Here is a 25,826-nt window from a genome sequence, read left to right as displayed (position 1 = left end):
CTGTCGCAGAACCTTTGCTCTCGCCATATACCTCTTCGCCTCTTTCTTTGAGAACTTTGGGGTGCATCTGCTGGCACAACACACAGACGTTGTGGTCAGATCCTAGGCACCAACAGCAGAAGTTGTGAGGGTCAGTTATGGACATCTGGCCATCGCAGCCTCAACATGGTTTAAAACCAGAAAGCTTAGGTGGTGACATTTTGATTGAAAACTGCACCTATTTTTTTTAAAGAGAAAAATGTCAAGACACGCCTGAGGAGAATATGGAACACTCTGGAATGTATTGATGGCACGAAAAAAAAGTAACTGACGTTATCACACCAACAGGGGGTGCTTAATGGCTCAAGTGACATCACAAGACACTCACCCCTACCAGTGTGGAAGTATCCACCAGAAAAGTTTGGTTTCAAAAGAGTTAATTTCAGCTTTCTTGAAAGAGAACCTAACTGTCTATGGGGACTGCTGACCAATTGCTCTTCTTCCATCATTCAGTAAATACCCATTAATTTACTTGAGAAACTGGAGTTTGGAAGTAGGCCTCACTGCTCATCTTATGGAAAACTGAGACAGTATGCGTTTTATCATTTTCTGAAAAACTTGAACCTTCAGAAACCGGCACAGTGACTCAGTGAAACTTGAGTTCACTGTCCCCAACGGAAAATTGACCTTTAAAAGAAAGAAAAAAAAAAGATGAAAAATCTTGAAAGACATAGCCCTTCCTTAAGCATAGTGATTTCAACAGCTCCGAGTTTTTCTGAGCTTTAAGATTGCTTTTTACTTGCTGCCACTCACACTAATTTTGATGTATAATTAATCTGGGATTTGGATTTCAAATTGTTTGATAATTAAAGCATGTATTACATATATTTATCCGTATCCGATGTATTTGGCGACTAGCAAGAATTTGGGATATGCTCTATACTACAACCCATACGTCTTGATGACAATCAGATGCGTTCTGATAGAGGGCAGAAGCAATGCAGTGGCACTTTCCCCACAATTCTTTATACTTTAAGTTTCAATTTGTTGCAGCAGGATTGTATCCTGTGTATTCACCATAAAGCTCTGCAAACTATACAGACGGCAGTTCCTAGAGTTTTACAAGGTGGTTTAATCTGACAAAGCCTACTAATTCCACAGTTGTTTATGAATTATATATGGGTTTACCATCATCGCAGTCTTTCAAACTAAAGATAGATAATCATAATTGGAAGCTGATATCAAAAGTAGCAATATTTCCAGTAACGAATAGATACTGTCTATAATATAAGGTACACCTTATAGATTTTTAAAATCACAGAGTTAGAAAATTCCAGAATAGCAAGTCTATGAAAGACCTAACGTCCAACTTTTTACTTGCCTGTTCAAAACAATTGGAGGAATACCCATGTTGTTCTGCGCCATTACTTTATTAATGCCTTTCAGGGCAACCATTTTTGCTTTCATTATCGGATCAGTAATGGCATCAAAATCTGCAATGTAACACAAAAACAATGTAAATTAAAACACAATATTTCATTATTTTACTTTATCACAACAAAATGCATGAGTAAGGTTTTCTTCAGCCACCAGACAATGCCACAAGTGAACTGTGAACACTGTGTCTCCAAGCAAGCTTGTTGCACGCTCAACTGTCACATATAGTTGCACTCTATCATCCTGAGCAGGCTACCGTTTCAGGTCCCTCTGAGGCTTAATTATCAAGCTTATTGTGCATTTTTGTTATTTGCATGGTCCTTCAGCACAACTGAAAAATAAGCACCCTTTGCACATTACTTTAGGATTTTTAATTCATTAGACCCACAGTGTCCTGACATGTTTTGTCAGTGGGATGAAGGTCAGACTATTAAGTTCTCATAAAAGAAAACGGTGTCAAGAATCCCCCAAGACAGCACACTTCACTGTGCACATTCTCTGAAACAGCCATAGACTGTCATGCAAAATCTGGTCTCAAAGTTACTGAACTGACTGATCTTCAGCAAAAATCAGTCTTTGTCCTCGAATGCACAGAGAACGTTATGTAATATCAGTCTCATTGACCTCGGAAGCTCTCCGAACGTAAAGGTGGAAAAGAAATCTAAAACTTAAGTCGCATACCAGCCATAATGACTCCTCTCAAGTCAAGGTACAAAGGTTAAAAAACACACTATACCACAAACACTAGGTGGCGGAATAAAGCACAGCATGTGAATCTAGAAGACATTTTATGATGCCAAACTTCTACCCCTGCAATGGAATATATGTAAAAACAGTGTGAATGTTAAAATAAATCAAAATTACAGGGTACATCAGATTGCTCATCTGTAAGGAGACAAAGTATTGCAAGAAAACTTGGAAGTAAAATTCTTCTCCAAGACCCCATCTTCTCAGAGATTCCCAACTGCTAATTATTATCCAAGCATAAATATCATAAAAATGTGTAGTACTAATCATCAACATTTTACTTGTGTGCGTTTTATTTTTTTTTGTAGGTTTTCCAAATGTTCTATGGGAAAAGTAGACATTTCAAAGAGTGCAGCAGTGGTGATAATGGCCCGATTACTAAGGTGACCTTGCTGGGGGGTTCAGATCCAGGCATTAGAGTTCATCGTGGTGGTGACTGCCCAACACCCCTCCACCTGTGACTCCTCTATTGTGTCCCGAAGCACCACACAGCCTACTGCTAGACTCCACAAGATCGCAACACCCGGAAGACCAGTGACTGAAGCGGTGAGCACTCACCCTTGGAAGCTGGACTGAGAATATCTGGACTCTTGGGAGTTGCAGTGCTGCCATCTTCTAAGGGAACCAATGGGTCCTAAAATGGGTAAAAGACAAGACATCCAGTGTATCCCAGCAGACCAAGATAGACTAATATGCTGGGGAATCGAAATCATTGCACAGGTGCAACAGAGGTGGTGATGGGGCAACCGCGATCCCAGCCATGGCGGCCATGACGGCCCCGATTTTACTAGCCATCAACCAAATGAGACCGACACTGGAAACAAAGATAGATACTGTCTCTGTGGTGGTAGCATTGCTGGGTGCTGACCTACGAAACAACGGTGGGGAGAGGGGAGGGGTGAAAGCAGACACGACGGTGCTCAGACCCAAACTGCACACTTACTAATACGGTTCAGAGACTGGAAGCTCAAGTCGAAGATGCAGAGGTTAGGTCTACCACAATAACCTATGCTTTGTTGGATTCCTCGAGCGAGCAGAAGGGGGGAAACCTGAACTGTATTTATTGAGACTTGGATTGAGACCACATTGCACCTCATGGATCTCTCCTAGTGGTTTGCAATCGAGAGGGCGCACAGGAGTCTGGTACCACTTCCCCCGCTGGAACTGTCTCTCGGGGTAATGATAGCTAAAGTCCTAAATTACTGCGATAGGGATAGCATGCCTAGTAGGGCACGACAGGCAGGAGATCTCTCCTTCAATAACTCTATGGTAAAAAAACGTTCAGACTACACGCATAATGTCCAAGACTACACGCATAATGTCCAAGGCAAGCGCAAGTAATACACTACAGTTCAGCAGAAGCTCTGAGAGATGGGCTTTCAATACATGTTGTTGTACCCGATGAAGCTCCAAGTGCAGCATGATAGAAGGACACACATTTTTGACACTCCAGAGGATGTTTGGGACTAGCTGGAGATGACTGGCGTGAACCGACTGCGCCCGAGTTCAACAGGGAGTTGAAAGATGTCTTATGGATCTTGGTATGGCAGATTGAGGCCTGGGACAGATATAACTTTGCAGACTCCAACTGTTGTAACTTTTAGAAGGGGCGGTCCGGGCTGTATGAAAATGCCCTTCAAACCCTATTTTATCTACCAGATCAACATATGCATCAACTAGCTGCACGATTGTCCATGCATTGTAACTGTCGAGTGAGATCAGTTCCCAAAAATGCGTCGTAATCAATTTATGAAAAAAAAAATCACACTACAATATTATAAAAAATAAAAAAAAGCGTAGAATGTAAATGAAGTCCACATCAGCTAAGAGTCATTAGATAAGTATATGACGCAATTTAAGTACAGATACATTTCTGATTTGCTATCTCCAGTGTTCAGTATTTACTGCCTAATCTTTGCAAAGGCATTGTAATCATGTAGAAAAAAACACACATAGTGTTTGTCTTGCAGTGGTGACAGTAACCTGAGAAGGAAACAGACATTCAACTTTAAAACCGTAACATTTTCCAATTAAGGTTCAGTCTTATCAAAGCAGCGATGACGTGACTGGAATAGAAGCAATCGCTTAAATAGCATGAAATGCATTTATTCATGTGAGACAAGTGGTTTGACATAAATGCCTTACTTTGCGAAGGCGTCCATGATAAGGCATGCCTAGAATAGGAGAGGAGGGCTGGAATTCATTACACGAAATATTCGACTCTACCACTACAAAGTAAGGTTAATGGCCAATCTACATGTATAACAGCCCCGCGCCAACCCTCCTCTCCAGGCCTCAATACTGGCTGGCAGCTGCTATTAAAGCATTTAACCTCCGGCTGGAAGAGCAGGTAATTGGCTTCCGTAGCAGCCTGCTGAAATGCTTTCACATTACTTAACCGCTCGACAGCAGAGTGGAGGCTCGAATGGGAAAGGCATCTGAAGGCTTTCCACCAATCTCTAGGCCCAAGTGTATGCAAAGTGGGCCACGAAATTGCGTGTGCCTAGGTGCGAGTGTTTCACCACCGCGAGCAATTAGCAAATTAAAGGAAAGATTAGGGAGCCATCAGTGTGAATTAAGAGGCCTGATGTGAAACGCTGCTTTCAAGAGTCGCACTCAGCTTCGTTCAAGCACCATGACATCACATCTCATCACGAGAGGCACTGCTTGGCACACACTGTCACTTCACTTATGTGCAAAGTGACATTCTCTCTCTACTTGTAAAGGTCTTTACAGCCTCCTTGTGTGAGTCGACTTAAACAAGCATCGCAACACCGGCGCTTTACTTTGAACATTAAAAGTAAAGCTTTGATGCCGCGATTATAGTAAAAGTAAAGAAATAGATGTTTTTTTCTATTTCTTTACTTTTACTATAATCGCGGCATCCGCGCTTTACTTTTAATGTTCAAAGTAAAGAGCTGGTGCCGCAATTATAGCAAAAGTAAAGAAATAGATGGTTTTTTTCTATTTCTTTACTTCTGTGAAAGTGATCGCGATCGTCTTTGGATGTTTGTGCGGCTAGGTGTTACTTCTTTTGGATATAGTAGCACTACTTTTGGTTTCTGCAGTCTCCTGCGAGTAAAGAGAAGGTGTTTTTTAATTGGGAAAGGTAGCAAAAAGAACAAGCATCACGGTACCGGTGCTTTACTTTTAAAATTAAAAGTAAAGCGCGGGTGCCGCGATTATAGTAAAAGTAAAGAAATAGATGTTTTTTTCTATATCTTTACTTTTGCTATAATAGCGGCACCCGCGCTTTACTTTTAATGTTCAAAGTAAAGCGCGGGTGCCGCAATTATAGCAAAAGTAAAGAAATAGATTTTATTTCTATTTCTTTACTTTTGCGAAAGTGATCGCGATCTCGAGGGTCAAAAGCAGACATGACAGGAGCCACAAGACGTGCAGCCGAGTGGTGCTAGTGACCCGTGAAAGACAGATGGTGGCCGGATGCGCGCGTGAACGCAAGCGCTAGGCCAGCCAGTAGCACTTTGAAAACTCACCTACTAAATGTCTTGCAGAGCCGCGCATGCACGCTGACTCAGCGAGACCTAAAAATGGAGAGGACAAGTTTATGTGGGCACATACTACTCCTATTCTAAGGGGGTGCTAATATGGGTGGCCCTTTCAGCAAAGATATTAATACAAAGACATAGAAGGGCGCTACATAATGGTCCACAGACTTTTCGACGGGATGGACATCAACCTACTTAATAACAATGCCTGTAACACTGATAAGTCATACTTTTACACTCTGCACGACAGACCGTTGGTTTGAGGAGGAGACTAAGTATTATTGGTGACGATCGAAATAGATGCCCACCCAGGCAGAGTCCCAGGTCAGGTATGGTGGAGGCCATGGCGAGAGTGATATCTGACTTACATTGTAGCATGTGCAGCACCTGGAGACCAGAGAATACTCTTTTTGATCTGCAGAAGACAACCCATCATGCAGGCTTAGACCTAGCTACAAAGATAGACTTGGTGCAATACCACTCCATATTCTTGTTGGATCATATGCCTCTTCAACCAAGATACCATGGGACACCAACAAGAACAGGTGTCCACATGTGGCGCCTTTCTTCTCAGTTTTATCAAGATCTGGAGTTTACGCTGGGTATTGGGGCTGTCCTTGCAACCTAGATGGACTGTAATTGGAACACTACGGCTACTGGACCAATTGAATGGGCTGCTTCGAAGGTGGCCCTGGGAGGAGACCCCCTCTATGGGCGATGGAGGCAATTACAACATTATCAGAAGAGGGCAGGACAGGTTAGCAACACTCCAGCCACAACAGCCAGGCAATGCACTGGATGGTGACTCACTGGTCAGAGTGAAGCAAGAGGTGGGTCACATTCGGGACTCCCTAGATAGGCTGGAACAGAAAGATTACAAGCAGAGGCTACACACAGAGAGGGATAAACCTAGTAGACTGCTGGTGAGTCTACTGAAACAAAAGTGCGCCACTTCCACTATTTTGTCACTGATGAGTCCGGATGGCTTACCGATCAACAAAGGAGAGCATTAACAATACAGTTTCATTATTTGAAGACTCTTTATGCCAGAACGTAGACTGCATCTATGAAATATATGTCTGCATACATTGCAGGTATTAGGGCGTTCACACTCACACAAGACATGTTGGTTAAGCTAGACCAACCGATAATCAAAAAGGAGTTACTGAAGGCCCTTGAGAGTTTGCCAGCAGGTAAGATCACAAGCCTAGATGGTCTCCCATCAGAATTCTTTTGCAGGTTGCGAACAGACCTCCCAGATAAGCTCTTGGAGGTCTATAAGGAGGCGTATCATAGGCAGAGACTTCGTGACTCCATGAGAAAAGCCCTGGTTCTGAGGATCTCAAAAGCTGAAAGGGAACCAAGTGCCATTAGATCTTATAGGCCCCTCTTGATGAGAAATGCAGACTAAGATCTTGGCAAAGATACTTGCGAATAGGTTGAAACATTTGGTAACTAGGCTGGTTCACCTGAATCAGTGCAAATTTATTCCTGGCGCAGCACAAAACTGAACCTTTGTAGACTGCATTACACTGTAGACAGCGTAGCAGGCACAGAGATGGATGCCATGCTGGTTGGGCTTGATATCGAAAAAGCCTTTGATACCCTGAACTGGGACTATATGCATGCGGTACACATACACAGTATGGTGTTTAGGACGAAACCCAGAGGCTGATTTAAACTGCTACATACTGATCCGGTGGCCGTGAGTTGTGTGTCGAAGCAGTGGAAAACAGAGAGAGAGGCAAACAACATGATTACCTCGTCACCATTATTATTCCCTTCGGGCAGTGGGACCACGTGCTCTTTTGACTGCACAAGGGAATTGCGGATTAGGGCCTGACACACTACCAGTATTGTATCAATCTATGCAGACGATACTTTACTTTAACTGATTCAACCAACGGAGGCGATCCCAGTGCTATTGCACGAATTGCACTATTTTGGGTGGATATTGGACCTGCGGCTCACTGAGCGCAAGGCAGTATTGTTCCCACTAGCAGCAAATGCCCACTTGTCCAGTGAGAATCCTCCAAGGGCAGGTCTAGAATGGGAGGTGGACAGCTTCAGAAGCCTAGGCATACAGATTCCACATGAGCCACAGTGTCAATAGGACTAACATATGAGTAGGGTTATCGCTGGTCTTGCATCATCAATTACATTTTGGAATAAACTTCTGAGGTCCTGCTTCCTATGTTTATTACTGTACTGGTCGAGACATCAGACGCTGTTTGCAAGATCTGAGGCGGGAGTGGATTAAGCCATTCTGAGATACAGAATGAGCCATGGTAGAGGAGACGGCAGGGGGCTGACACTTATTTGGTGATCTCTACCTGTCTTGACAGATTCACAAATTTTGCAGGCGCCTGTCAGACCTCTGCAGTTAGCAGAGGTCTGTTTTTGCAATACGCTAAGCTAAGTAACACATTCAAGAAATGATGGCACGGATTACCAGAGATACCACCGCAACTGCTGCATTGGAGATACTGATTGATGTAGAAGGGAGCAGCCACCAAATTTCTGATATTTTTAAGGTCCTAAAGAAAGAGTACAGCTGGTTATGATGGTGCGCCTGAAATGGGACGAGGACGTGAAAGAACCCCTTACAGATAGGGAGTGGTTAACCCCCTGTGAGTTGGTACACACGATAGCTAGTAATTCAAGATTCAAACTAACACCTTTTAATATACTCCACGGAACATACCTGGCCCCTGTTAGACTGCACAAAACATTCCCAAACAGATCTCCAAACTGCCCTAAAAGTGGACCAGACACTGCGCCCCTCATTCACATTTTCTGGGAGGGTAGACCAGGAACAGCCTTCTGGGAAGAGGTAGTACAGACCTTACCCAGAGTGGCGAGACTGACACGGACCTCAAATGCAAAACAATGTGTGTTACGTCTTGAAGGTCTTGTACTGAGACATAAAAAATGTCAAATGCAATACAAATTCACTCTGCTGGGGTTGCTCCTGGGAAAAGGCACATAGCGATTTCCTGAATACCACTGAGAGTGCCTAGAAACAACGCTTGGTTGAAGGCCATGAAAGAATGGGCACTTGCTGAGTTGTGGCACCTAAAAGTGGTCAGGACTGATGACAAAGCACGGGAGGAGGTAGAGCAATGGGCAGAGATGATACACAAGTTTAATGTCTCTGAAGAGAGTCAGTCTGAGGGAGAGTTTGGAGAATCATGATCATCGGTCAGAACACTTTAACACATCTGTGGGACTCGGGAGGGACCTCTATGGGCAGGAAAGGAGGGGGTGCCCAGAAGAAATAGTTAATGACCCCGGGGAGGGGTGGGGGAAGGGAGGAGAGAGGGGGGGGGGGGGAGTAGGACTGTGGACATGAATGGGGAGTTATTGGTGTGCTCTTTCCTGAGAAGATGTTGATACTATACTTCAGAGATACGCCAGACTTTCAAACAATATTGAACTTTATGGCTGCAACACTTTTACTCATCATCTGCACACAGAAAGATATGCCATGTGTACTGGTACTATAGCTGTAATGGTGGTGTTATTCTATTTACAGTTGCAATAACAAGGATAAATAAAGATTTTAAAAAAGCAGAGTATGTGTTGGAAATTTTCCCTCTCTGCAGTGTCACCCCAGATTCTTTTGCAACACCCTACTTTTGATGGCTATACCCATGATAATCAGAGGTAAAGTGCTTGTGCGCCTCCTTTCACCATATTAACATTGGCATACTGCTGACAGCTAGATTTAATTTACTCATATGGCCCTAGTATATGGTAGTCAGTGTATCCTGTAAATTAAATGCTACCTTTCACCTGCAGCACCCATTGCGCCAGCCACTGCAGTAGCACTGTATCTCCAGGTCAAACGTTGAAACTTGGCTGCGCAGTTTCAAAACTGCAAATTCAAACAGTCAAAATAATCCTTTTTGATTGGCCTAAACCTTCCTTTAAAAATGTATAAGGCACTCCTAGTTAGGCCTTACGGCCCATGAGATATGGTGCATGGTATTCAAAAGAAGGGCATGTAAATGTTTAATGTTAAACATGTCCTTAGAGTGAAGAAGCACTACAATCTATTTACAATGAAGCTGGGTGGGCTGTTCTATAGGAAAGCATAGGGGTACAATATTAAGTTTAATAAATGTTATTTCCTCTTAGGGAACCGCCATAAATTTAATATTTGGACTTTAAAAAAATATATATTACAAGCCCAATTCACTGGTGAAGTCGGATTTGTTACTTACCCTTGGAAGCATCTGTTCTTGGCATGTAGTGCAGTAGATCCATATATTTTGCATACTCCTTCCATTTAATGTTGGGTCTGGCAGTGTGCAAGTCATTTTTCTTCGAAGAAATCTTTAAGTCTTGCGGTAAGGTTACTCCTCCTCTAAGAAACAGTGCACATAGGCATCGTCTCCATTGTTAGATTGTTTTCCGTGAGAGGGTGATAATGGTGTACAAGTGTAAGTAAAGAGATGTCCATGCATTTTTAATTATAGATAAGAACTGCAATGATCACAGGTGTACGGGGAGGAGAGTGGGCGCATGTGAACCTACTGCGCAGCCAAGAACAGACGCTTACATGGTAAGTAACATTTTACGTTCAAGGCATGTGTGGCTGTAGATACACATGCTTTGCATAGACTGTATATACTGTATAGCAGTGTCCTCCAAAAGCGGTGGCTAACCAGTGGATGCTACCATTGTTTGAAAAAGTGTAAATAGCACCGCGTGTACTATATTAGCTTGTTGGCATGCTAGAACATCCACACAATAATGTTTGGTAAACGTGTTTGGTGTGGACCATGTAGCTGCTTTACAAATTTCAGCTATGAAAATATTGCCTGAGATGGATGCCCCTATTTTACGAGTAGTGTGTGCTTTAGGGGGTATAGACAACGTTTTTTGGGATTTGAGAAAGCACGTCTGGATGAATATAACGATCGAAGGCCTACCATGAAAGCCTTAATGACTGGTACTTTGAACAAGGATAAGTCTTGCCTATTTTGAAGATAGGCAGCCAATGCCACAAGATGTAGATGTATGGAAGTGTAAGCAAGGCATGAGCATTGTAAATGCGAGAGGTAACAAATAATTGTTTGTACAGATGCACTGAGTGGATCAATTATTTGGTTGTTACAGTGAATAACAAATATGTTCCATTTAGCTGCATAACAAGCTCTAGCGGTAGGTTTACATGCTTCTTTATGAATGGTCATGCATTCTGGTGGCAGATTTGGAAACCCAAATTCTATGATTTCAGGATCCAAATCGCAAGGTTTTGCTCCTTTGGGTTTGGATGTCTGATTTCGCCCTGGTTCTGAGTGAGAAGGTTTGGGTTCAGATGAAACTTCTAATGTGGAACTTCTGAAAGTTCGAGTAGAGTGGTGAACTATAGTTGGCGAGCCCATGTGGTAACTACCAGTATGAGGGTGAGAGACATTTGCCTGAGCTTCTGAACCAGAAACTGAAGAAGAGGCTGAAAAGCATAGGCAAATATTCCTGAACAATGTATCCATAGGGCATTGCACTTTGATACAGGATGTGGGAACCTGGAGACTAAGTTTGGGCATTTTGTGTTCGCTGCTAACCCAAAGAGAATTTTGTGTGTGAAAACCCCAACTTGTGGAAGTATGATAGGAGGACTTGGGGGTGGAGTTCCCACTTTTGGATTTGTTGTCACATCTTGCCGAGGAGGTCGGTAAAGTCGTTGTCGGTGCCCGGAAGTTGTTCCGCTAACAGATGGATTTTGTGATGTATTGCCTAATGCCAAATGGTCTGAGAGAGGTATGACAGCTCTAGAGAGTGTGCCCCCCTCCTACCCTGTTTTTGTACATAATAGATGGCTGTCATATTGTGCGTCCGGACTAAGACAAATTTGCCTATTAGGTGAGGCAGAAATGCTTTCAGCGCTAGTAGACCAGCTTGAAGCTCCATGTAATTGATGTAAAGATTCTGGTATTTGGTGTCCTAGAGACCCTGAACTGTCAGATCTTGGAGGTGAGCACCCCAAACTGTGAGCGATCCATCTGCTGCTAGCAAGACCTGTGGAACAGGGTCGATGAACGGCTGCCCTTTTAACAGGTTTTGTGTGTTTCACCATTGCAGAGAGTGATGAATCAGCAGTCTAACAACACAAGATCGTTTAATTGATCCTAAGATTGAGTCCACTGTTGTGCTTTACATTCGTGCAGAGGATGCATATTTAGTCTTCTATGAGACACTATGGCAATGCATGATGCCATCATCCCCAGAAGACACATAAAAGCTTTGACTGTTAGGTGTTGATTGGTTGAAACCTTTGAATCCTGACTGTATTTGAATATGCTAGACCTAACAGTGTTAACAACAGCCCCCAGATATGGTTGTAGTTAAATCCCAGCTGTTGTATAAGATTTATGGTAATTTAGGTGTGTTGATGACACAGGAGGTGTGTTTTGGCTTTGATAAGCCTATCGTCTAGATACAGGAAGACATGAATGTTTTGTCTGTGTAAATGTGCTGCTACTAACGCTAAGCATTTGGTGAACAGTGGGTGCAGCGGTGACTCGAATGGAAGGACTTTGAATTGGTAATATTTTCTTGCTAACACAAATCTGAGGTATTTGTGATGTGCTGGGTGAATGGGGATGCGAAAGTATGTGTCCTTAAAGTCTAATGCGGACATGAAGTCACCTTGCAGTAGAAGTGGAAGCACTCATTGAACTATGACCTTAGAACAAGTTACTTACCTTCAGTAAAGATGTATCTGTAAGAGTCATGATAGTTATAGATTCCTTACCTTAGAATTTCCCCCAGGGGTCAGATTGGATCTTGAGATTTTTTCTTAAGCAGCACCCCTGCAAGTCGGTAGACTCAGTGTCCGTCGTCTGTGTCGTGGTCGCCGGGATGACATCACTGTGCCTAGTTAGACGTCACATATGCGCGCTGACGTCAGTTCTTTCTTTTTCCGTGCCAACCTAGCGCAGATCAGGAGAGAGCTACGCCTTAGCCTCTTTTTGACTAAACCTTATGCGACTTTTGACTTCCGAATTTCGATACGCAAGGGGTGGAAATGCGTTCAAAAACAATATCGACAAGGGTAGAGTGGATCACTCACCGAAAGGATTCCGGAAACTGTCTCAAACATCTAACAATGGAGTCGATGCCCATGTGCACTATTGCTAAGAGGAGGAGTTACATTACCTAGTGTTTAGAAAGACTTCTTCGAAGAAAAACAACTTGCACGCATCCAGACCCAACACTAGATGGCAGGAGTTTGCAAAGCATGTGTATCTACAGCCACACATGCCTCAAAGTAAATATTTTTTAAAGGTAACTTTTAAATGGTTACCTTTGCCCTGCCTGAAGTCCCTGGAAACCAAATGTGTTTTTGTTCTCCTACTTCTGCCAGCCTGTAATTAGCATTTCAATAGGCGTTAATAGGAGTGAACGCACTCCCAAGACAGGGATAAAAGGCTGTAAGGATAGGGAGATGAAAATGTGCCCGTGACAGGATGGCTTGTGAGTTGCACCCAAGGACTTGATTACCTTCAAAGAAGCCAACGCGTTCAAACGCAGATGTGGTTAACTAGCCTTTATTTGCCACCCCCTCCACCAAGACTGGTTTTCATCATAATATGCCTCTTGTTGACTGTTGACTTGTTTGCTGCTCGGAACTTAAGATCAGGAACTGCTAAACTTTTAGCTGTCCACAAAATGAGTAGAGCAAGACTGGGAGGGAGAAGTTTTTCTCATCTGGTCTGCAAGTTGTGGAACTCTTTGCCGCTTAGAAAACCACTGAAAACATGTTTTTTCGCTATCTCCTCTCCATAATTCCATAATCTGGTACTTATCATAATGAAAGTTCAGTGCCAAGACGCCTTGACAATCGCGTTATAGAAAAATGTTCACTATCACATCACAGTGTCAAGACCTGTTTAACAAATGAGCTGAATTTACAAATAGCCTTTGGGTAACATTTCAAAGGAGGGAAACAGAATGCCAAAAAAGTGTGTATGTATCCACGGTCTGGTTGCTGAAATCTCAGTTTTGATCTACCAGAGGTCTGTCTGAGTTTGCTGAGGGTACAGGGAGTACCTCAAACTAGATTTTAATGTTAAATTGGGAGGACATGAGGGTTACCAAAGTACACTCCAGACACACCCCTAGCCCTCAGAGCCCCTGTTTAGTGTGGCCGAAGACTTTGGCCATTTTGAAAATGCCCATCGTCGGTGGGGTTAGCCCCGGGAACCTTTACCCATTGTTTAAGGCTTCTTCAGGGGCCATTTCCACCCACTAGCTTTCTCCAGACATAAATGTGGCATTTCCAGAAGCACCGTCTTCAGAAAACCCCTGGACCTGTGGAAGAACAGAAAAGGAGTGAATATGCTGCGTGAGATCTGTGAAGAGTCCAGAACACTGTTCTTGTTCTCTCTTGTGTATACAGAGCAAAGATGCGCACTCCAAAGGGTCTTATGGATGACCTCTTGTTCAAGCTACAGGTACACAACAAGCTACAATAGGCCTTTTCCTTCAATTGCCAGCTGACCAATGGCACCAGGACCAAGACTATACCCTCCTGTTGGTCTCTGCCTGCCACCTTGTGGATCTCTATGTGCATCCTCTGAAGGGCTTTAGAAGTATACACCTGTGGTGGATTGGGACTTAAAGAACTAAAGGGATGGAATATGGTGGCCATGACAGAACGCCATTACTGATGTGCCATTTTGATATGGATTTGGGTATCAATTACCCCTTACATGACTAACAGCTATATCAACTTCGGTGAATTATAACCTAAACTGTTGAAATAACCCGAAGTGAACAGTGTAACATGAGTTTGAAATTTCCAAGTTTTGCCCTGAGGACGTTCATTTGAACTAAATATGTTGGCTGTATGGGAAAAGAAAACCAAGACTCTACTCTTTTGATTATTGAACATAAAGGACTTGATGGTTGCTATTTTATTTTAAGTGAATGCTTTCTGATTGCTTTATATGACTAAAGAAAGAAGGTAAAATCTTTAATCAGGATGAACCTGGTTAGTGTATCCAACCAGCACTCCATAATGGTCAGTGCCAAATTGCACCTTGGTCCTGCTCTACCAAAATAATTGATTATTGTTGGCAATTTGTGCTTCTTGGGCACCATTTCTACTTAAAACCTTTAAAAAAACCATACCATTACTTTGCCATATTTGTTTTTTGACGTTTTGTTTTTTAAATGTTACTATATTTTCCGAATTCGCTTGGAGTCTTTATTATTTTGCAGTTCAACTTTATTACTATTTTAGTACTGAATAAATAATTTCCTCATTGCCTCTAAGTTAAGTCCATCTGCTCTGTGCCATAGCTACCAGGGGGTGAGCTCATGGTGATTTATTATTTGAGGTGTTTACCTACTCCTCTCAGCTAATAACCGATTGTCTTGCAGTATATGTCTGTTTTGATGAAAGTCTCCTTTAAGAAGAGCATCAATTGAAGGAAGCTTGCTGTAAAAGGGCCTATATTTTCACACAAAAAATAGCAAAAAACTGCATTCTCATTTCCATGTGGGCATTTAGATATAGACAATCGCTCACAAACTTTGCACTCCTTGAGGATAAGTACTCGTTAAGGGACGTAAACAACATAACGGAAGAAAATTACTGATAAAATCAGCGATACTTTCCAAAGAGGAAACAAAAACTTACAGGGAAAGGCACAACATGTTGAATTCTCCCTGTGGGCAACAAATAGCAGCAGTGAAGGATGGAGTTGTATGAGGGTGTACAAGAAACAAGAAGAGACCAGTGCTGTCCTAATCCTCAAAGTTGTGGGCTTAGTACCTGACCGGCTCACTAGGCACTTCGAAGGAATCTGTATGGTAAAGTACAAACATAACTAGAAATGAATCTGCTCTCTACCCCAAAATGTGTTCCATCCATAGATCGACATTATTTAATTTCAAGCATATATTTATAAATACTCAATAAAACAAAAGTTGTAGCCTTCCAAAGAACCAAATGGTGTGAGCATTCACTTCAGTAAGAACTCCATAAGGTTTAAAGCAAATGAATGAGGGTAGAAGCTGATGAATAAGGGCAGAATCAAAGTAGTAACACCCGATAAAAATGCTGATCCAATATTCCTGACAAAATCCCACAGTTCAAATTCCTTCTCAGATTCATGACAGGTTCCCTTAACAGCTCCACAACTATTTGTATTTTGAGAGTTATGAAGTCAGAAACAATTCCATAATCGTGAAGATTAAAATTGTTCAAGGAAAACCAACTCAGCAGCTGATGATAAATCTTAATGTAATGGATTTAGAGGGTAAAGCACATGCAAAGATTGCAAAAAAACAAATGAACAGCAATTTCAGCGAGCATAAGCACCACTGAGAAAAGAAGCACACAGATCCACACAACCAAGATAACTGCAATTTGCCAAAAGGAACAAAAGTAACAACAAGCTATAAATGATATAAATCAAGGCACAATCTGTAAATAGAAACAAACACCACCAAAACTTTACCCAGCACTACATTATAGACTCACACAAAAGATACTACTTCCACAACCTGCTTGGCTCACGGAATCAACTTCATTAAGGGGTGATGAACAGACAGAATAACCGCTTCCAATAGTGAAAAGAGCTCATTTGTCCCAGAGGAATCTCCAGGCATTAAAGTGGAGGCCCAGGCGGTTGCGATGCAGAATGTGTCCCTCCGACTGGGAGAGGTCTGCTCTGCTGGGTAACTGAAGTGGGGGGGGGGGGAGAAGGGGTAGTCTCAGGAGGTCTACACACCACACTCTCCAGACCAGAGCTATTAGAATAACATTGGCCCAAACCTGACGCAATTTCCTCTAGACCAGAGGGATCAAGCATAGGGAGGAAAATGGTAAATGAAGCAGAAAATTCCATGTCTATCAAAACCTTTTACTTAGTATTGGAAACATGAAGAGCACAGAACTGGGAAACGTAATTGTACTCACAAGTGTCTTTAATATCCACCTCAGGCTTGCCAAACAGGGATATGATGTCTTGAACTAGCACTGGATTGAGACGCCACTCAATGTTAAAATGGCACAGGTTCAGATTGTCTGCTCTCGTGCTCAGGAAGCCTTCCAGATGGTTGGTGAACAGCCAGATTCCATACATTTTCAACCATATCTAAAGCCTAAGAGCTTGTTCGTAGACCAGATGGGACTCCACCACACTTCTCCCAGCTTGTTAACGTACCACATTGTTAACAAGCATCCTGTTGTCTGCTAAGATCTGGACCTACCGACCTTAAAGGAATTGACATGCAAATTCTACTCACCCAGAAAAAAGAGGGCTCTGATATCCAGTTTCTCCAAATGCGCACCGCACTGTAAAGTGGAGGCATTGGTCACTAGGGTGGTGAACAAGAGGGCTTTCCTTGTGCCAGATTTTCCTCTACTGACATTCCGAGCATATTCAGTATCTGGTGTAATCATGATATCCGTAAGATCGCCCCTGTGATAGAATCACTACAGATGGAGGCACCGCTGCAGAGACCTCATAGGCCAGCCTACATTTGTGACCAGTAGGATGCAGGAAGCCAGCAGGCCTAGCAGGTGAAGAACCACCAGGACCGGAACTCTACTCAGACCTTTTGGGAAGGATGAAAAGCTCATAAATAGGTTTTGCTCTTTAATGCCCCTATGAGTACAAACACTGAGAAGGCTCTAGGTGCGACTTGGGCGGTTGACGGAAAAGCTCACATCAAAGAGCAGGGATGCTATGGCCGACACCAGCAACAGTGAGCCACAACTAAACAGAATCATCAGGTGCAGGAGTACAGAGATCTATGACCTGCACAAATCTGCCACAACCAGCTCCACCATCTTGGTGAAGATCCTGGGTGTCAATGTCAGCCCAAATCGGAGGACAGTAAACTAGCAAAGGATGGCAACGGGTGAATCGCAGGTACCTCCTGTGTGACTGCGGGATCAGTATGTGAAATACATGTCCTACAATTTGAGGGACATCATCCAGCTTCTGCTTCCAGCACCAAAAGTCCATGACCAGGGACAGCATCGTAAGCTTTTCATTTTGCACAGGCTAATGTTTCAAAGTGTGAGGTGTAAGACTGGACACAAATGACCATCATTTATCGGAACCAGGCAGTAATGAGAATAACACGCGGCCTAATTTCCACTTCTGGGACTACTGCTCATTTCTGCAAAATAATCACCACTTTCTGATGGAGAATCAGAGTGTGATCCTCTGAATGAAGGAAATACAATGGGGGTGGGTGGGGAGGGGATGTGGGGATGGGCTTGCTCCATGGAAGGGTATATTCTCCTTCTATAAACTGTAGGGCTCTCTGGTCTGTTGCAGAGACCTTCCAGGCCAGTCGAAAGGATAATTCCCTTCCTCCAACTGTATGCTTTCCCACAAGGGGAAACAAAAGCAGATTTCCCAAAGGTACAGGGAGGGATCGGAATGAGACAGCTTGCTGGGCTTGTATGCCTTTGGGCTAGCCTAGCACCTCTTTATCATCTAAGATACTGGTTGGGCTGCTGGATGAGCTTGTAGGGTTAGGGCTGGAGAGAAGGAAGTACCCTGGAGTACCCTTGGAACTTCCAGCATACCTGTGAAAATCATGAGCTGAAGACACCAGGCCCAAAGATTCGGCAGTTTCTCTTCCAGTCTTAAACCATTCCAGGTCAGAATCCACTTAGTCGCACAAAAGGAGTAAGCTATCAAATGGCATACCCATCAGGCTGGCTTGAATGTCGCCCGAGAAGCATCAATGCCTGCTCTAACTATCCTGAAGGCATCCTAACCAACTGAGCAAAATTATCTCCCAGGTGGTCAGGCAGACTAGACACCACCATGCCTGCACATGGCTTTATCTGACAAGAAAGCATGTGCAGTTCCTCGACCTCAGCACCACCCTCCCGGCTAGGAACACCCTTTTTCCCATGGCCTCATACTTTGTAAATTCTCTGTTTGGTGGTGCTGCGGAAATGTTTCAGATTACTCCTATGAGCATGATGAAGCTTTTACTACCACGGTATCAGGGGAAGGACGGGTGAAAAGAAAGTCAGGATTTCTTGGTCCTGGTGTAAAACAGGAGGTGGTAACTCTGTGGACTGAAAGGGAAGACATACTGCTTTGATGGAGATCCATTTGAGTATCATTAAATGTGAGAAGTGATTTGAAGGCTGCTGATGTTAGTTGAAGTATCAGTCAAGGTAGTGTCTTGCCACCTTCCTCAAAACAGCAGTAAATAAAGCCACTCACTTTGGGGGTGATTGGCCCGAAGAACAATCCATACCCATCTCTGGTAAGGTATCAAGCCCATGGCATTCTGTAGCGCCAAACAGTCCATGGTGTCTGGAGGAGGGAGCAAGTTGGCCTCTTCACTGTCATCATCATGTGGGATAACCTGGGGCATTTAAATTGTTTCAATATACTGACCCAAAAATATCCTCCATCATTTGCAAGTATTGTTTCCTTGGTGCAGGTCCAGCTTGGCGGTCTTCTCTGTACCTGGCCTCTTTTGCTAGTCATGGTGCCTCTCTTCTTAACTGCATAAGTATAGGCTTCATTAGCCTTAAAGGTCATTGAGAAGAGGCAAAAGCCAGTGACAACATTGGAATCTGTGCCAATAACACCAGAGCAGGAAATACCGGCAGAGTACAAGCCACCGAACCGACTGACATCAGACAGGTGCCTTATGTAATGATATTGGGGCTGACTGGTGCTGCAAAAACCATGCTAGTGGTATTGCAATCAAGGGCCCAAGATGTATTGTGGGGTCTGCAGACACACCAGAGTGAACCACACCATTCCTAAACACTACTATCACAGGCTATAGGAATTGTGCAACATCGTCGCCTGGTGCTAGAAACTCCAAGTAATCTGAGAACGTTGCAGGAATTGAGCTGGAAGCGGCATTGGGGCAGGAACTGGGGCTGATTCTGGACCAGAGGCCAGAGATGGCAGGGGCTCTCCTACTACAGTGAAATCTGCCAGCTCCAGCGTGGAGGACTACTCCACTGGAGGTGTAGAATGTTGACAGTACCTACCTCTCGAGAAGGAAGGAGGTTTGGGAGAAGAGTGTTCATGTTGCCTCTTCTCATGTTTCCTGCTCTCTTCTCCACGGAAGATTTTGAGGCAGGAAAAGAGCAACTTGAACTCTGAACTGGAGCATGATTGGCACAGAGTCCAGTGCTCATCACGGGCTCGCTCCATAAACGTTTTGCCTCCAGCTCCTTAATTGCTTTAGGGTGCATGAGGCCGCACTTGTCAAACAACTTGGAGTCATGCTCCAGCCCCTAGTGACACAGAAGGACCTCATGGTCCTCTAAAATGGACATCCAGCCATGATGGGAGTGTAAGGGGGTCTGGCGAGGGGGGATAATGACGAGACACAAGCTCCCGCTGAGACTACAGTGACTGTAGTGAATAAGAAAATTGACAGTAGTCCTCATTCAGCATTAACCTCTGAGCCCAGGAGCAATGTCGCTCTAACACCCCTCCCCACTCAAACAAATAGCCTAGGAGGCCGCCAACTGAGCCAGGCTCCACTACCTTTATCGAGAGATCCACAGTCTGTGCAGCTTGGGTCTGAAAATCCGGGTGAGACTCTGAGTGAAGCTGATACAGACACAGATAAAGACAGAGACAAGGATAAGGATAAGGAGCCTAGCGATTTTTACTCTTTCTCTGATGAGTTGGGATGGCCAACCGACACTGCCTCTAATCTTTCTGACTCTACTGATGAAGAGATTAATATTAATAAGGTTAGAACTGCTCAGAAACTGGAACTTAAACACAGGAAAAGCCACCGTGAATCGATAGACTTGGCGTGGGACTATACCCCTGTTAGTGACCTCCCCCCCCCCCCCCCCCCGGGACAACTTTGATACAATCGCAGGGACCTATGCCCTGCCCCAATCAACATCAGGAGCTAGGTACCACTCTGGACACAACCACACCAATGTTAGAAACGATTTTGTCAGCTAGAGCTGCGCATAGGGAAGAGACCTCTCATGATGGTCGCAGGGCCCAAGCAGAGCTACGCAAGGTACAGGGCGTGGTCCGTAAGCTATCAAAGAAAATTGGCTCCTTCAATGATCGTATGACTGAGATGGAATCAAGATTACTGGCTAACGAAACGGAAACTGCACTAAATCACGAGAAGTCTGAGGCGCACGATAAAGAACTCTCAGATATGATGTGGAAACTTGAGGACATGGAAAATCGCCAACGGCGAAGTAACCTACGAGTCCTGGGAATTCCGGAAGGAATTGAAGGGGGGGACATCCGTTCTTTCATGGTTAAATTGTTTCAAGATTCCCTCCCAGAATTGTCAGCCTGGAAGTGGGATATTGAGGTACAACGTGCCCATCGGGTACCCCTCACTATGAGAAGTATGCCTAAACCTGGAGCATATCCAAGGGCAGTGTTGGTATACTTTGGCAACTTTCTGCTTAGACAGGCGATCTGGGAGAAAGCTAGACCCAAGGCAAAAAAAACTAATGGCGATATAACTTATTTTGTACGCCCAGATTTTTGTCACGTAACGGTTGAGCGGAGGTGGCGTCTCCGCCAACTTATTAGACCTTTTCAAGACAAAAAGCTCCAGGCGTTCCTGAATAACCCGGCCTGTCTGAAAGTAATTAATGGTAACCAGACCAAATTTTTTACCTCTGAGATAAAGGCTAAGGAATATCTCGATACTCTCTAAGGTTGAAATTAGTCTCCTAGCTTTTGGCTAATTATTGGTACCCTTCTGGTATCCCTCAAAAAATTTTCCCGTCCCTCTAGAATTCTGACACTAGTTTACATTAAACCCCCCCTGGGGGTTTCAAGGTCTGGGATATATTTCCAGATGGGGAGGGGGAAAAGTGTGTTTATAAAAAAAAAAAAAAAAATTTTTGTTAAAGATATCCTACTAAGGAGGTCTCTAGATTTATTAGTGAGCACTGGCCTTTTACTGCACGCCCATCATCACAGACTCTTATGGAGTCTAATTGCCCTAATGTTGGGGGAGTGGGGGGGGTGGGTGGGGGTAGGGAGGGTAAGGGGGTGGGACTCCGGGGCAGGGACCGGGGGGTGAAAACACATAAAAAATGCAACCGCAGCTACAGAAATAAATATGGAAGCAGAGATGGAAATGGATTTTATGAGATTATTATTGGTAAATCTGGTCACACGGCAAGATCTGGCTGGTTAATAGATATAATGGAGTATGGCTAGCTTAAAATTATGCTCGTGGAATATCGCGGGCCTCAACGACAAAGGGAAAAGGGATCGAATGTGGGGAATGATCTCCCAGAATACGTTCGATATAATATGTCTTCAAGAGACACATATCCCGTGGGTAGAAAGAAACATATTGAGGGTCCCGGGATTTGACTTAATGGCATGCACAACCTATACCACTAGAACAAGAGGAGTTGCTATTCTGGCAAAATCCTTTTTAGGACCACCTATACGCAAGACAGTTGACCCTATGGGTAGGTGGGCGATTGTGGAGCTCAAAATAGGTATCACGATATGCTCTATTTATGCACCTAACCAGGATGATCCATCTTTTTTTTCAATCTAGAGTTGGAATTAGCATCATGGACCTCCACATTAATTTTTTGTGGAGATTTTAACATTTCTCTGACCCACGGAGGCCCGATATGTAACCATGACCAATTTAAATATATTGGATATAAACCAAAGGTATATACAGCCATATTACAACTAAAGGATAGTCTAGGCCTAGCCGATGTGTGGGACACGAAACGACATCAAGATCCGGGGTATACATATTTCTCATATCCACATAATAAATATGTCCGCATCGACTATATCTGGATGACAAGTAGCCAACTCAATGAGACACAATTAAATAAACTTCCAAAAACTATTTCGGATCATAATCCCTTAGTACTCACAATAAGGTCTAATAATACTCTAAGACCTCGGTCAAGCTGGTCCTTCGATAGAAAATTATTGGTTAATAAGGATTATATAGAATATATCAAGATATGGGCACATGGATTTATAGATGCTAATCGATATAGCGCCCCACGAGATGTGGTTTGGGATTGCTTTAAAGCTTCAATCCGAGGGGAAACAATAAGCTATGTTGCCAGAAAAAGGAAGGAGTTTGTTAGAGCAAATGAGTCATCTCTCCTAGAACTAGCTAGGAAAGAGGAGAAACATACTGCTTTATTAATGCAAGGTGGTGATGGAGGGCCAATTTTAAACGAAATGACGATTCTTAAAATGGAAATGAATAGCAGGCTGACCAAGAGAGCTGCAGAGATCTACCAATCCCATCGCAACGAGATATATGAGGCAGGTGAGACGGTCGGCAAGCAATTAGCTCTCCGCACTCGACAAAAACAATCCCTTAACCTAATTGCTAGTATTAAGGCAGACTATCAAGAACACACAACACCTCAGGCTATTCTAGAAGCTTTTAAAAAATACTATCAGAAGCTCTACCAAAGCGAGGATACGCAGGACCCCCTAACAATCAAGGATGAACTTGCTAGGTGGGCAACTGAGCAGGGGGGTAACCTAGGATTAGAGGATGATACTAGACAAGATCTAGAAAGAGATATAACCCTTGTAGAGGTGCAAACGGCCCTTGCAGATCTTGCTCCAGGCAAGGCCGCAGGCCCAGATAAAATACCATTGGAGTTATATAAAATTCTTGGTATTATTATAACACCCCTCCTTCTAGATCTATTTATAAGTATCCAGGTCCGTGCTACCCCTCCTAGCTCTTGGAGGGAAACGAATATAGTTGTCTTTCCAAAAAAAGATAAACCGTCCACTCTAACTACATCGTACCGCCCAATCTCTCTTATAAATACTGACTCGAAACTCTATTCTAAGATCCTAGCCAATCGTCTCGGGGGGGATCATCGAGCGTCTGGTTTCCCCGTGGCAACACAGCTTCATTCCGGGCAGGGGCACTACGGATCATATCCGCCGTGCTATTGCCCTGTTTGAGGCCGTGGGTGTCTCGGGCGCCCGGATGTCGATGATCCTCCTGGATGCGGAGAAAGCTTTCGATAGGGTTTCATGGGCATTCTTATGGGCGGTACTCGAGCAAAACAAAATCGGTCCGTGTCTCATGAAATCCATTAAGGCCATGTATTTTACACCAAAGGCGAGGGTTCTGGCAATGGGTCTTGAGTCAGGGTATTTTGACATATCTCGAGGGACTCGCCAGGGATGCCCATGTTCCCCGATTCTCTTCGCTCTCTATATAAACCCCCTAATTCTGAAACTGTTAAAAACAGAGTCTATCAAACCTGTCACAATAGGCCCATTTGACACTAAAATCCTCGCTTATGCCGATGACGTGGCTATAATAACATCTCACCCTGCCAAGGCTTTATCGACAATTGAGCAAATTACTCAAGTCTTCGGCCGCTTCTCTGGATATTCTCTAAATAGAGATAAAACAATGGTTATATGCACTCATAATACCCAATTTGCTGACCCAAGAAGAGTTGACAGTGCAATTTACTTAGGAGTTCGGATATCCTCAAAAATAGAGGAAATAATTAATATAAACTACGACCCTCTTCTTCAAAAGATTAAGAACGACTTAAAAAGAGTAGATAGTCTACATCTCTCAATTATTGGAAGAGGGAATTTCCTCAAAATGAATATACTACCCAGGGTCTTATATTTATTTCGCGCAATTCCGCTACTAGTAGATGATAAAATCATTAAGGCCATGGAATCCCAGATGGTTAGATTTATCTGGGGGTATGGGAAAATAAGGAGATCAATCCGTTTTCTCTCTCTACCAACTATGAGAGGGGGCCTCTCTGTTCCGAATTTGGGATTTTATTTGTGGTCCACCATGATCCAACAGATGACGACGCTATTCTTCGTTAAAATACCCGAAGAAGAAATAGGGGATAAATGTATACCGTCAATCTAGGAGCTCCTCATAGGAGATAAGGCTCACGGTCTCCTAGTAAAACAGTTGGAACCCTCCTACTACAAGAAAACTAAGTTTAAGATCATAACTAGTGCTTGGGGTATCTGGAGGAAAATAATGCGTCATCTTAATATACCCAAATATAATAAGTATATTTCTCTGTGGCACTCTACAGCTCTACCAATACATATATACGATAGTATGGCTAGAAGATGGGAACACCTGGGAGTTCTAACGATAGGGGACTTTTTGCTACCATGTAATATTAATAGATTTCAAGCCCTGCAAGGTAAATTTTATATTCCGGATAATAATATATTTAAATTTATTCAGATTAATACAATCTTAAAATAAAAGAGTGCTGATCTCTCTTTGAGTAATATTCCTATATTGGAATGTATGGCCAAATCTACAACTAGGATTGGCACGCTGTATGGAATTCTAATTGAAAACCACCAGGATGATCTGGAAAATACGGAAAAGAGATGGTCAAGCAATTTAAATAACCCCAACGTTGACATCGATATGTCCCTATATCTCTCAATGAAAGTATTTGTTTCGTCCAACTTGAAAGCTCAGTTATATAAGACCATATATGATCTCTATTTTACACCAGCTAAACTTTACTCCTGGGGAAAACGGGCGAATTCAGAATGCCCGAGATGTGGAAAAAGTGGGGCACATCTACTCCACATGCTCTATGAGTGTAGTAAACTTGTTCCTCTAGGAGACTTGATAACTGGTTTTTGGCGGGAAGTGTTTGGGCTCTCAATACCTGAATCCCCCACTCTATATATGCTGGGCTATGACAACACACTCGGTCATACAAAGAGCGAAGGAATTTGTTTGTTCCTGGGGACAGCGATCTATAGAATAATTTTAACAGCCCGCTGGAAGGACACAGATCCCCCCAACTTCCAGGTCTGGCTAGCTAGGCTGTTGGCTATGTATAACCAGGAGAAGGCTATTTTTGCATGTAAAGGTAAAAAGGCGAGAGCCTTAGGCAATATGATTTGGAAGCCGATTGAAAATTGGAGGAATAATAATAGAAATGTATGATTATAATATGTCTAGTTATAGTTTCAATGGTCCCCCTGATTGCTTGTTTGTTTTCAAATGTAGTTATTGTATATCTGATTTTCTATATATGACTAATGTCTAATTCAAATTTCCACTTCTGCAAGTAATTTCAATCCTTTGTATACGGAATATAGTTTTTTAACGGCTGCAAAATAAAAAATAAAAATAAAAGGGAGTGTAAGGGCT

The 25,826-nt window shown here is 43.3% G+C and overlaps 1 protein-coding gene across 9 annotated transcripts in view; it reads right to left on the bottom strand.

The window, feature by feature from the left end:
- Positions 1–25,826, bottom strand: part of KMT2C (lysine methyltransferase 2C) — a 1,736,691-nt gene that overhangs the window by 488,185 nt on the left and 1,222,680 nt on the right. For all 9 annotated transcript variants that reach the window (XM_085632007.1, XM_085632012.1, XM_085632004.1 and 6 more), the window contains one exon: positions 1,361–1,472. In XM_085632007.1, coding sequence (XP_085488133.1) covers positions 1,361–1,472 — 112 coding nt within the window. The remainder of the gene's footprint in view (positions 1–1,360; positions 1,473–25,826) is intronic.

This window comes from Triturus cristatus, chromosome 10 (genome assembly GCF_964204655.1).
Source record: "Triturus cristatus chromosome 10, aTriCri1.1, whole genome shotgun sequence".
NCBI lineage: Eukaryota > Metazoa > Chordata > Amphibia > Caudata > Salamandridae > Triturus > Triturus cristatus.
Note: the sequence above shows the minus strand (reverse complement) of the source record. Positions and strands in the feature narration are given on the sequence as shown.